At 42.5% G+C, this 14133-nt stretch overlaps 2 protein-coding genes across 2 annotated transcripts; one reads left to right on the top strand and one right to left on the bottom strand.

Moving 5' to 3' along the window:
* Positions 1-303: 303 nt before the first annotated feature.
* Positions 304-7949, bottom strand: LOC136427801 (interleukin-1 receptor accessory protein-like 1-B). The gene is made up of 12 exons (XM_066416974.1): positions 7733-7949; positions 6406-6520; positions 5750-6046; positions 5172-5373; positions 4709-4851; positions 3910-4092; positions 3231-3359; positions 2518-2699; positions 2190-2310; positions 1782-1919; positions 1224-1411; positions 304-923 (listed from the first exon to the last, which is right to left on the bottom strand). The coding sequence occupies exons 2-12, from the start codon at positions 6518-6520 to the stop codon at positions 492-494; spliced, it is 2130 nt and encodes a 709-aa protein (XP_066273071.1). The 5' UTR covers positions 7733-7949; the 3' UTR covers positions 304-491.
* A 1733-nt stretch (positions 7950-9682) lies between these two features.
* Positions 9683-14114, top strand: LOC136426896 (cytochrome P450 10-like). Its single transcript, XM_066415615.1, has 9 exons — positions 9683-9984; positions 10508-10647; positions 11073-11158; positions 11410-11606; positions 11803-12004; positions 12602-12761; positions 13105-13271; positions 13896-13974; positions 14106-14114. The coding sequence occupies exons 1-9, from the start codon at positions 9702-9704 to the stop codon at positions 14112-14114; spliced, it is 1323 nt and encodes a 440-aa protein (XP_066271712.1). The 5' UTR covers positions 9683-9701.
* The last annotated feature ends 19 nt before the right edge of the window (positions 14115-14133 follow it).

Raw genomic sequence — 14133 nt, 5'->3', positions numbered from 1 at the left:
TGAATGACATAATAAAACAAAGTACATGTAATTGAATAAGTCATCATGATTGCAATATAAGTACCAAGTTTGATAATCTCAAAACATAGTAATAGCTCCTTTCTGTACAAGCATATCACAAGAGGTGCCTAATGTCCTATGATACACACAAAATATAAAAACTGGGATTATGTCTGTATGCCATATCAATATTTGCTTCTTTGCTTCACATTTCATCACACCAAACGAGGGTCAGTCACAAAGAATTCGTAGCGCTATGACACAAAAGGTGTTTCTTTGTGACTGACCCCAACTATATTGAAAATAGTTCATCAATAGAATGTCTCAGTAATCACTGAAATTAAGAATTCAAAGCAAAATCTAGACAGTTTTTGTGATAATTATATTGCTCATTTTATCCATTTATAGCCTCACACTTAGGATGTTGGTGGAGTTCTGGTTGCCTGTAATTTGGATGCCTATGAGAGTGAGAGGCTGCATAAGATGATAAGCTACAGAACCGTCTCCTTCTCCAACATGCTGCTCCTGTCATTGCACACGCATGTCTCGTCAATAAAACGTAGACATGGTGTTGTGGCCTCTTCACGGTCGTCCTCAGCAATAATTGCGCTGTCATCAGAAAGTGTGGACCTTTCTTTGCTCTCCCTGCTGTAGTCAGCAACGCCGTCTGAAAGAGTGGACCTCTGTCTCCGGAACCCGAAACGGACGACAGAATTGGACACGACGCTGTCGGCCTGAACGGAGCGCTGACGAAGTAGTTCCCAGGCCGAGCTCTTCCTGGTAAGGACTCTCTTCTTGGGCATGTTGTAGCGGAGCTCACGCCAGAACCGGTGGTCAGTCCTGGTCTCTGCCTGGTCCGACCACTTGATGCAGGTGACCGCCTTCATCAGCTTCTGAACCTGCTCGTTGAATATCTTCAGTGTCTGGAAGAAAAGTGTAAATGATAGCAGTCTTTCAGCAGAATGTGGGGCTCTTTTGCAATGTACCCCCTGGTCCTGTAGATGTAACTTACTATTACACAGGCAGCTCTTAAGACCATTTGTATTACACCCTGTGAAGTTGATGATGCTATATAATTTTAAAACATACCTCCAAGCAGATAACGGGAGGGAAATTGTGGCTTTTTCTGGCAGCCAGACTTCCAGTTCAGAACAGCCAGAAAACGTTACAATTTTTCCTACCAAGATTCTCATGAAGATTATCCTGAAACATATGTTAATTACCTCAAAATCTTCCTGGTCCTTGATTGGCAGGTATTCAATCATTACGATCCTTGCCTTCTCTCTCAGCATCTCGTCTAGAGCGACACATGAGGCAAACTTCATCCACTGGTTCTTGACGTAGTTTGGAGACAACACGAACAGCACACGGCGTGACCGCTGGATGAACTCCACGTAATTCTCAAATGTATCTGGTCATAAACAGAAAAATCTATCATTGCAATACTTAAGAGAACACAACGGTGCATCTAGATTGATATTATGATACCATGTTCCTTATTTTGTAAAAAGAAACGTATATTGATATGAAGTTTAAAAATGACTGATTGCTTAATATCATTGTAAATCCAGAAAAGTTCACAGGGATTTGATTTAAATTAATCTAAAAGGCAGGGAGAAAATGGAGTGTTAGCAGTGGTTATGAGTTCGCATTTGAAACAATAGAAGCGCCTACAGTCAGCTATTCACGGTAATTTTAAGTGCGCAGTAAAGAGTACACCGCTAACAACGCTAACATAAAACCAGGTAAACATTTCTGCATTTACAGTATCTGAAACATACCTGTCCCTCCGTCAAAGTCGCGATGTTCGATCCTGACCACACAGCGACAGGTTTTCTCCAGGAATGGCAGGAGGAGGTTTTTGACAAACCCTATCTGCTGGATGTCGTACAGAATAAAGACATCATACTCCTTCTGACCTGGAGAAACAAGACATACATGCATGGAAAATTTAGATAAGAAATAACACAACCTGTAAAAAAAAAGGTTGTATTATATATACTGTAGCCTCACGATAGAAAACTGGGACTTTGATTATTAAGTAAATGACTGCATTTGGTCCTAAACCTGCTAAAACTAAAAGTTATTTCCTAACTGCTGCCATTATTAAAATGTTTCTTTTAATACTGATTATAGCATGTCAGAGTCATGAATTCTGAACAAAAGAACGTAAGAAGACGGTCTCATACCAAGGTCTGAGAACCTGAGTTTGCCCTTTGCCCTGGAACCGTTCATGAAGCCCAGGTACTTGACATTGAGATGCTCTCCCTGAACCCACTTCAGGAATGGATCCTCTCCTGGTGTTCCCACCTAAGAAGCAAACATAGCAAGACTGTAACAACATGGAACAACGAATTGGATCATTAGTTCTGGTTCTCTTGAGAAAAACGAAACAACACCCACTACTACTATTCCACTCTGCAGTGGTGAAAAGCATTTTAAGGCTTACCTTATATCTTTTCACTAAAAAGTTATTTGCAGCTATACTTTTAATGCATGAAAGACAAACTTTCAAACCTCAATAATCCCATCCTTAAAGCTGACCCAGAATGTTTTCCATTCATTGCCGGACAGAATCTGAGGGGTCGAGGAGGAGACTTCTCTCTGGTCCGTCAGCATGCCATAAACATGTCGGCGAATGGCGGACCTGGTGTTGTTGTCGGAACCAATGATGATTTCATAGGTGACACCCTTAGGACCTGCATTTTAAGGATAGCATTCTGTAACTGGTTATTTCTTACAAAGTTTTTTTGGTCTGAATAACTGGAGGTAGATTGAAGAATGAATAACTCTTTAACTTAGAAAATCTTTTTACATTGTTACGGTCAAATGATCAAATACAAAAGTTTAGAGTGCAGTCCAATTTCAGTCCACAGGTTTGTTAGATGTCTTCTGAAAATTTCCTAGGGCTGCTGTCAGTCAGTCAGTCATTCAGATAATCTGTGACTTTCTGACTTGGGAGGTCACTGTAGCTCAACTGGTAGCAGCCTAACAGTCGTACATGTTACTGGGAGACCCTGGTTCAAATCATGGGCCTGGAAAAGGCATCTCGGTTGGAGCTTCACCTGTCTTTCGGAAGGGACATAAATTAGGGGTCCCATGTTTGAGGAGGTGCATCGAGCATGGTACCCTCCCTGTAAAAGTATACCCTACAGAAACAGCAAGGAAACTTGCTACTCTTGGCAGTCCACAATGTGAACAATAACAACAAATGACCTGAGTTTGTGTACCTTTCTCCTGGGAGAGAAGAACCCTGGCGTTCTGCTGCAACTTGACGTCCATGGTGAAGTGCGTCACGTGCAGCTCCTGTTCATGGAACTGGAAATCCTCGTCACCTTCAGACGTGTGCTCAATGGTGTCTGTAGAACATATAGAGTTCTAGTCACAAGTTCTTGCCTGAGGGCTAATTGCAACATGAAACAATGAATACGTATAGAAAAAGTATACAAACATGCAGTGCAAGTTAACAATGGTGACAAGTGGAACAAGTGACTATTCTAAGGACTGTTACAGGATACAATCTAAGCTTTTTGGGCTAACAACCAGTTGTCAACAGATCAGTCAGTCAATCACCACTTATCAATTAACGAACCAACTGACAAATCAAGCAGGTAGCGTTCATTGTTAATGACATTGTTTAGTACCTTCTCCTATAGACAAAGATGCCTTTAATGGAAATTGATTTTATAGACTTTTTCATTATGCACCAGTCACTTTTTAATTATCAGACCAACTAGTTAAATGTTCATTGTATAAAAACCAACAATGTGTGCCATATGTCCATGAGTTTTCCCACAGTAAATGGTGTTTTGAAACTGGAATTAGGTTTACCCAGTGTCACTGCATGATACTCCATGGGATTATTCTGACAAATATATTGAACACGTATATAGCAAAAACAACAGATACCTCCTTCCTCAAATGGCATGAACTTGTCCTTTATCATCAGACGGATCTCCAGTTTCTTCCAGTAATACACCAAGGCCAGAACACATACCATCATCAGCACAGCACCGCCCCCTGCCGCCCCGTTCTTGTACTGCTGCATTTCCTCATTCAGATCTTCCTTGACGGCACTTTCACTCCTAGGATCTGGTTGGGACAATAGGATTCGATTTTTTCAAATTTATGGGAAACAACGACAATCCAGGTTATAGTTTTATGAACAATGGAATTAACTTGTGCTCACATCTTATACTACTACCAATTCAGCGTTACATGCAAGGGTCTGCATGGAGGGTCACGACAACACTTTACGCTAAATTCAGAAGAACTCCCTACTATTACACTAAAACCAAGAAAGGCGATTATGCAAAATTTGGTCGCCTCGCTACGCATTACGTGACTAAGATGGCTTTCCCTAGGAATCACGGGAAACAGAAATAGGCTGCCTTCGCCTGATGGAAAAGAGCATGCAGGTCCTCATGTTCTTCAGAGTCAAATTCGTCCAAAAAGATAGGAAAAGCAATACAGGGTAGTTGCAACTATACAAAAGCTTTCATGAAACTGGATTTGAGACTATTACTACTTTGTAAGGGTGAGAATGGTTCTTAGTTTCAAACCCAAATGCACCCATATGAGCTCTGCAAGCGCTAACAAAAATAAGTCAAAGGACTTTCTTTCTGCTGCTTCAAGTACCATCAGTGTATCAATGTAAGATTTTCTGTTGTAAAAATGAGACCAGTTCAAAGATCTAGAATCATCTCACCGTCCCCTTCCACCAGCTGGACCTGTGCCGTTTCATTACCGAACAGGTTCTTAGCCACGCACGTGTACTGGCTGTAATCCTCAGGCTTGATGTCAGTGATGATCAGGGTACCGTTCACGAACTCTTTTCCTTTCTCGTCCTCCCTACGATTGTAAGGAAGATAAACAATGAGGTTTCAGATATTGAAACACGACACTTCATTTACATGGTACAAATGTATCTGCTTTTCCTTAAATGTCTTGAACATACGAAGATGAGTGACGAAAAGAGAGGGGGGAGAAAGAGGGAGGGTGAGCCTTTCCCATCGTACAAACGAGACTTTTCAAACCAACACAAGAGCTTTTCGCAGGCCTTCGAAACAAAACGTAACCCATTCCGATTCTAAGGAAAGGTCCTTCCAAGTCTATGAAAGAGCCTTTCCAGGGCAAGCAGTGCTAGAGGGTACACGTGAATCAGAACTCACCTCGTGGTATACCCCTCTTTGATCCTGTCCGTGTCATCGATAAAGTGGCCGTCGACGAGCCAGTACACTTGCTTGATAATCTGTTGTACGCCAAAGTACGCATGGCAGCTGAAGGTGACGTTCTGTCCAAGGCGGCGGTACTCCTTGTGCATACCGTTAGTAGTAGGATGGAGGATGACCGGCGATTGTTTGGTCGGTGCCACTGGGGTAGGATAATAAGAACATTACGAATGATGAAACAGACCCTCTCAGAGAGGTGTTCGCCCAGTTGGTATTACAGGAAAGGTACAATACAAGCTAGGCATGATGAATGGAATGTACACGTCTTGCTACACTTTTTCTATTGCCCGAAAGCAATTCTAGGTTATAACATGTTCATTTTCTTTACTTTTTTGCAAAACAACTTTGTGTTTATCCATATTGATTTGCGGGAACCATTTGATGTGGACGTATCGGTATGGAGTGTACACGGAACTTCAGACGAAGCCTTAAAGCCAACTATTGTATGCTCATCCGTTTTAGAACATCCGACTCGACGAACGCAATATGGCCATGCGATAAAAAAGAATTGTACTGACGCTTCACGTGGAGTGATATCTGTCCGACCAGCCGCTCCGTCCCGTTGAAACCCTCACATCGGTACGTGCCGTTATCCTGAGCAATCTGTACCGGGTAGATCTCTAACGTTTCGTTCAGGTCTCCTTTCATCTGGATCGTTTCAGCCGACTGGTCTGTCCAGGGGAACGCTTTACCATCTTTGAACCAAGAGATCGGGCTGCTGGGAGTGATGCAATCCGCTAGGGGGCATCTCAGCTCCACCGCCTCCCCTTCATAGGCCCGGCGAATCTCACGTTCATCAATGTAGTCGCATGGATCTGATTAAAAAGTCACGTATTATTAGATAACGTCATAGTTAAGCAGCATGCTAGTATGTTCCTGGCATTAGAAACATGTTTTCTTATACCATATTTCATATTTACAAACTTGTCTAGAATTAACAAGCAAACTGAGTTTATTCTATTCACAAAACCAGCTGAAGCGAACGGAAGATTCGCTTATTTTTCTTGAGGTAGCGATCCTTAATAATGGTTCAATACAGCATGATCAAATAAGATAATATAATATCTACAGATTGATAAAAGATCAAAGGGACAATGTCACGTGTCCTTCCATCGAGATTTCAAATATGATTGTGCTTATGAAAAAAATATCATACTTAGGTTTTCGTTCTTACCTCCGTAATCTGAGTAATCATAATAGTCTCCGTTATAGTCAGTCGGAGCGATCGTCATGGGAAACGCAGATCTCGCGAGAAGAGCGAGAATCGCGAATGCTGTCCCGAGCACCATCTACAGAGGATGTAAACAACACGTATTTATAGTTCCCAACAAGAACATACAAAATGTGCTACCCACTTTTGTATTCACCCTCTTCCTGGTTGTTAAATTTTGAGCGCAAAGATTTGATTTGTATCATATCAAATATCAACAAAGTTCAGTATCCTGGAGATTATTGGACCCTTTTTATCCTTAATATCTATCTAATTGAAAATTCCAAACTTTTTCTATCCCATTTTCGTATACTTGTTAATATGTTGTGCGACGAATGCGAAATGTACCTAAGTAGATAAGCAATCGGCTGCCCGAGCCCTCCCTCGACAACGCCGCATTGGACTCGTCCAAAGGTGAGTGGGATGTTGACCGACATGTTTGTTTTGTTACACAGTTTCCACTGACGTCATATGACCTTTCTGTTTTGTCGTGCGGTTGACTGGGGTAAAATCGGACTCGATCACCTGTATCAAGTCTTTATTTACACAACTACCGTTGGAAACTGCAACCTAATAAAGCCGTGTATGACTCGCTCATACGTTAGATCTCTTAGGAAGGGTTATAAACGTTTTACTTTTTAATGTTAAGAATTCTGTCTGTCATTTCTGGAATGAGTGTAAAATGTTAAGTTGTATCCTGTTGTACGGCTCCAACACTTAACACACAATGGTACGTAACGTGAGATTGTTAACTTGAAGGTTGAGATCCAGGTGGCCGTTTTCCCTTCCTACGCTCTGCATGCGCAGCAAATAGATTCCTTCGAGACTTCTTACAGATGGAACTTTTGTGGAACAGTTGTAAAAGACGGAGAGAAACATTTTCAATAATGTACTGTTTTTTTTTCTAAACTCGTACACTTCCGCCTTTTAACTCACAGAGAACTGACATAGCAAGAGGACAAAACTACTTCAACTGCAGAAGTATGAAGCTTCTCCGCCGTCGGATTAAATGTGGCCATTTAGCCAGTACCAAAGCTTTGATAAAAGGCGACATTATGTATACGCAGATAGTTCTAGTGCCGCTTTAGAATGGTATCCGTGTTTGAAAAGCACGTTGTTGTACAGGTAGCTGCCGAATTTTACTCCTAATCCACCCCACGGCACGCATGCACAAAAGTCAACTTCACTCCGAAAGCTACCGTTCTCCTAAAACCCACATTAATCAAATAGAAGAACAAATTCCAGAATATTAGCACTTGTGTAATTTAGTGTGTTAAGAGAAGCCACTTACCTTATTCACTTTGCATTAAGCCCCGCCGAACTTTAAGGTGTACAACGTTGACGTCTTTGACCATCAACACTTGACAGTGACAATGACAAGTACCACGGCTATATGTGCCAAGAAGTTATAACTGAAGGAATCTTGCTTTTTGAATCCTTTAAGCCCTGATACGGACGTCTTCTCACGAAGAACACGAGACGGAAAGGAAAGTGAAGAAGACTTCTGTTTTCTGAAGTTTTACATCTGGTGGTTCCTGTAGCGTTACGCCCACGTGGGGAAGTGAAAGGGGAGCTCCCCACACTTTCGTGTTTCTCGTGCTGGGAACCCGCGGCACCTACACAACAATGCCCGGAGCAAACGCTAGACACATGCTACCTTTTCAAAAGTTTGAGGAAGTGTATGGGCGACAATGTTATTGTTACTTATGCTGGAAATTGCACTTGTCATGTAGGTTACGATCGTGTATTCAAAACATTTCACCTGTTCGTTCCGGTACCAACGCACGTCTCTCTCCCATCAACAGTGCCAACAGTTACATAGTAGTCACAAATATATTTCCTTTCTATGTACAGGCTCAATACTGGCTGATTCTCAAAGTAGCATTCGCGTCATGCCTGACTTCATTACACAATAGCGATGTCTCTTGCAGAATCTCATCGCCAGATTGCTTAAACTCTCAAGGCCGCATATCGTCACAAGCTGTAAGTCTAACAGGTAAAGCCCCGCCTTTCCTTACCAAATACGAAATATCATCTTATAATAATCTTTTTTATTGGTCAGAAATTACCCGTGCAATCTGTCCAATCATATAATACATGTTGGCAACAGACACATATATATTTGCTCCACACTTGCATTTTTTGGAACTGTCGCAAGGGTTTGGGCGGCTGCCATTCGGCGCCACCTGGTGATCTTACTACGACCTTCCCAAGGGCACAAGATCGGTGACATGACAGGATTCGAACCCGGTACCACTTGGTTCTGAGCCGTGTTAACACTCTGCCGTTGCGCCACACGACCACACGTCAAACTTTAACCGCGCTGAACCGAAAGTGCGGGTCAACGAGCAATCACATCAAGCGACATCCTCCGATCCCATTGGCTCACCTCACCTAATGCGTTACATTCTGGGACCAACAAAATATAGAAATGTGTCCTCTGTTTTTTCTAAATCTTCAGTGTGGTTAATCTTAAAATTGTTCAACAAATATGGCCTTCATCAGTAGCATAATGGCCTGTCTACGTTTTTGATAGTGACGTAAATGTACGAACTAACTAAAGGCTACCAATCATTGGCAGTGACCGCGCAGACCCCAACCGGCAAAATTTGCACACTCTTCCTTAATTGTAACACGTCAGTATCATGCATCGTATTTGTTCGTTTTCACTCAACACTTGACCTAGTAGAAGCTATTTCATCTTGCAGGCAGCTTTCTCCAAAACTAGCCTCCATCAGGCCTTCCTACGGAGGTATGGATCGTAGAATTTGTCCAAAAAAATGAATAATTGGCCCGGAAAGTCAGTAAGAAGGTTAGTATCCCCCATCGCGGCCAGCAAATGAAACTCTATGGTGGACAAACTCTACGGGCAAATATTTTCTCAAAAGCCGGCGCAGTTAGTCTGGTAGAGATTAGTCCAAAACAATCTTTTTGTCCATTCTTATATAAACACATTTTGTCTATGGGTATGGGTGTCACCGGAGGTCAGTAACCTTCGTTGCATGTTTGAACGCCCTTCACCTGGCCTTGGTAGCTCGCCGTGGTTGTTTTATCCTTTAACCACGATCTGTGCATCACACGACCATTGCGGGTTACTTCTGTTTTATCACAACTTTGACATGTGTGAAACCTCGAGAATACCACGTTGACTTCAAGGCTGTCTTACTGCGTATATAGAAAGATAACAACGTCAGACCGAAATGTCGTAGCGTACGTCACAGATAGGACTACTGAGAAAAGATTACGTTCAGTGTAACGTTATGTGTGACATTCCGATAGCATTATCCCCGCCGGCTATATTATACCCGGCTCTGTGGTCACACAAAACACTTTCTGCAAGGACTTGCTACACGATGTTCGTTCCTTCTAGACGGTCGGTGGGCATCTTGAAGTCATGGGGCAGGAGAAAGATGTGCGCCGCACTAGCCGCAGAATGGGCGGAAGCTGATGAGGGACTTGCCGGCAGGAATGTACCTTTCCGCGCGATGCCAGGGCCGCCAAAACTTCCGCTCATCGGACGACTTAAGGACTACTCCTCTTTAGGTGAGCTGTTTCAAAATACGCAGGATTCTTTTCTGCAGACATGTGAAAGCATCATGGTAAGATAAACTTACAAGCTCAGACGCAGCAGATCCGCAATAGCATTAGCACTGCAACTATTTGGAAACTCGTTTCTATTCATCTGATAACAAATATTCTACAGACCAGATTTGAAGAAAAACTTTGTTCACTGTACGTATGTATACTTGTGAGTAGACGTATGTGTAATCCCTTGCAAGATTTCTATTAAAAAAAACAGCGAATGAACTTTGCTATGCAGATCTTGATAACCAGGGAGCTCTTCAGTGATTGGAAGACACGTGAGAATCGACAATGGTATCCTAAAGTTACCTGATAAGAAAATTCTCGACATAGCTTGTTGAAGTATTTGACCTTGAGGATGGACGGGGCTGTATGTGAATTCCCGAGGTAAAATATCGGCCAATCTGTACATAATATACCGATCTCGGCAGTTATCCGTTTGTAATTACTTGCTGAAATTGCATCTTGGCTTTACACCGCCCAGGTCGTTACGGAGTGGGCAAGCTACACGAGCGCCATCTTGACCTTCACCGCCAGTATGGTGACATCTGCAGAGAGAAGCTTCTCGGGCGCGAGATCGTTCACGTCTTCTCACGCGAGATTGCACGAGAAGTCTTCATGCAGGTTTGGTGCTTGTACTGCTTCTTCGGCTTTGTCAAGAAAATATCATTCGTGACGTTTGCGCTCTCATTAATTTTTACCTGTTTACGTTAAACTTTCCAAAATAGTACCCGAATTTCAGAGGGGAACTTAAACCTCTTGTAGATTGTATGGTATTCAATATCACCTGGGCTGAAAGTGGATATGCAGATATATGTAGAGCTAGGAAGGAGATGGTTTTGACTTAAAAATATAAATTACAATTATCTGCATTTTTTTCTGTGCTTTGATGCAACGTTTGATCAATCAGAAATCACTGCAATATCTGGAAATGAGCATCCGCGCCAGCTACCGGTATCTATTATTTCACATGTACTCTGTACGATGCAACTTTTTTCACGTATACCAAATCAAAACGACATTGTTACAAACACAGTATTCACCTTTAGGAAGGCCGGTATCCAGGACGGACGGTGATCGAACCTGATGCGCTGTACAGGACCGCACGGGGCATCCCGCTGGGACTCCTCAACCTGTAAGGTTCTACACTTGCATAACGTATCGAGCGAAGTAAAGTAACGGACACACCCTCCGGTTATTGCACGGATCGCATGTGTATACGTAAACAATGAAAGTGTCCAAGTTGATTTTTTGTGAGTCCAAATAGGTAATCTTACATGTGTATGGTCGTGAGTTTATCTGTACCGACCTCCTACCGAAAAAGAAAAAAAAAGTAATGCACAGTCTCCGAGCTTGATGATGGATGAACATTGCTGCATTTTTCAGACAAGATGCGGAATGGCACCGTCTAAGACGCCTGGCCCAAGACCGGATCCTCCGACCGGCAGTGCAGAGTGCAGTCCTCCCCAACATGGACAGGATCGCACAGGAGTTCGTCATGCGGACCGACATGCTCCGCGCTCCAGGAAGTGACGTCATGGAGAGAAATTACAAGGACGAGCTGCACCTGTGGTCCTTGGAATGTGCGTAATCTATTTTTTCAGAGCTTTGATGTGTAAAAGAAGCTATCATGGCTAAGCAAAAACGTTAGAAATATGACATCACCCAACCATAGTGTTGTGTATTTTATGTCGTTTGTACGATTCAAATGTTAACTGCAAAACAACATGATAGATGACTGGATATTACATGTAACTGCAAAAACATTTTCCTCCACAGCTATCGCCCGCCTGGCCTTCGGAATACGTGTTGGCTGTCTGGGGATGAATTTGACCGAGAACTCGGACGTGATGCGGCTGATCCGCAGCACGCAGATGTACTTCCGCTGCGTAGGGAAGCTGATCTTCAGTCTTCCCTTGTATAAAGTAGTCCCCACTCCCACCTGGAGGAAGATAGCGGCAGCTCAGGATACCTTCTTCCGGTTAGTGTTTTATTGGCCTAATTCGAAAGGATGAAGTTAAACTTGTATTTAGTGTTGTACGTGGCAAGGTCAGCGGACACAATGTCTAGAGGTAACGGGTTTGATTCCTGGTATTCCTGGATAGACGTTGTGTTCTTGGGAAAGGCACTTACACGACTTTGCTAACTAGTTCCACCCAGTTGTACCTGTATTTGGTTGGGGAGGTACAAGTCAGTAGAAGGAGTGGCCTAGACACAGTGGATTTACAACCCACTACCCCTATGGCCCCAGAAAGGCTATTGGTTTATCTTCATCTTGTTTTGTCTTTACTTGTCGTCTGCATTACTAAAATTGTTTAGATGATCATGATTCACAACGTTTCAGCACCATGGCCAAAACCAATTTGCAAAGTACATGTATATATTGGTAGGCTGCTACATGTGTATCTCGAGATACGTAGCAGAAACGTAGTATAACGCAACAGAATTAAGACCACATTGATCCATTTTTAATACCAGCTTCTAATTCCGTCTGCTCTCTAAAACGACTCAGTATTAACTTAATCTCTTCGAAGACACATGACAGATGATAGGAACTTATTGATTTATTCTCATCCAGATTGTCCGAAAGTTATATCAAGCAAGCATCGACGAACTCCGGAGATGGTGACCCGAAAGCTCAGGACAGCCTTCTGTTGCACCTTCTGAAGAAAACGGAACTTAGTAAGGAAGAAGTGAGCGCCACCATCACGGACCTGTTCCAGGGCGGCATCGACACGGTATGGACAGAGAAAATAACTTTTTGCATGCAAATGTTTATATGCAGCTTATATATATCTATAAATAATGTCTTGATTGTTTGTGCAATGGGAAGAAGGTGATGATTAGTGCTTTTCTTATACCGTCCCAATGTATTACCGTTCTCCTAGAAGAGACCGTTTTTCTATAATATGCTCTTGTGAACAATAGTCACTATCATGAATGCTAAAATAGAAATTCAATATAGCGATACGTAAGCAAAGAAAGAAAAGGCTAAAATAAAAGATGCAGGAAAAGATGCAACTAAGTTCTGAATGCTGAAGGGCATTTTCGAAATGCTGAAAATAATTGATTTCTTTCCAGACCACCAATGGCATGATGTACAGTCTATTTGCTCTGGCTAAGAATCCCGAGGTCCAAGACAAAGTCTACCAAGAGATCCGTACCCATCTGCCCGAGGGCGCGCCGGTCACGCCCGAGGTCCTGGGGAGGATGAAGTATCTGAAAGCCGTGATTAAGGAGACTTTTAGGTGAGGCATTAGTGCAGAGTGTCGGAACAGCTCCAGCCAAAAACCAAATTGTTATCTCCATGAAAAATGGAGGTATAGTTTACCTTACCGTAGCACCTTAGTTCCTCCCGTGCCTTTGAAGCACATCGGACCGTTCTTTCTCACATTTAGGTATAGTTTATGACTCCGTTTATGTATGTATGTATGTGTGTGTGTGTTTGTGTGTGTGTGTGTTATCGCAGTAATAACGTAAGAACATCTGAGTGTCTTGTGATGGTATTTGCTGTGTAAGTAGATGTTGTAAACACAAATGTCAATGTTGAGTATAGGCCTCCTGGCGGCTAACCTTGGTACTACAGCAGAACTGTCGGTTTTGTATTTCTTGTCCTGGACATACTGTGGTCTTCTTGAAGGGGATTGGTGAAAATGTTGGCATTCGATTTTCTGTAACCCAAATGTTGGCGTTCGATTGTCTGTAACCCAAATTTCCCATAATTTGCATGCGGGGACCATTGCAGTTAAGATGTCGGAAAATAACCTTACGGGTCTGTTTTGGTGCTACCTTTTTCTGATTTGACAACTTCTTCTACCACCGAACAATCTAACAATCATCGTAAAACAAATTTATTTTCCCGGTTCCTGCAGGTTGTGGCCGGTAATTTTCGGAACTGCCAGACAGTACGGCTATGACGTTGTTCTAGGTGGCTACGATGTACCTGCAAAGGTAATCTATCAACTACATTGTATCTTCTACATATAGAGTATAGCAAAGAAGCTACTAGATGGATTACATGTGTTTTATGTTTAATATCTAGCTTTAACTTTGGTTGAATACTCTCTATGCTGACAAAACAGAATCAGTAACTCTTGTATGGCCAAAATA

This window comes from Branchiostoma lanceolatum, chromosome 2, assembly GCF_035083965.1.
Source record: "Branchiostoma lanceolatum isolate klBraLanc5 chromosome 2, klBraLanc5.hap2, whole genome shotgun sequence".
NCBI lineage: Eukaryota > Metazoa > Chordata > Leptocardii > Amphioxiformes > Branchiostomatidae > Branchiostoma > Branchiostoma lanceolatum.
This window is presented reverse-complemented; position numbering and strand designations above follow the sequence as displayed.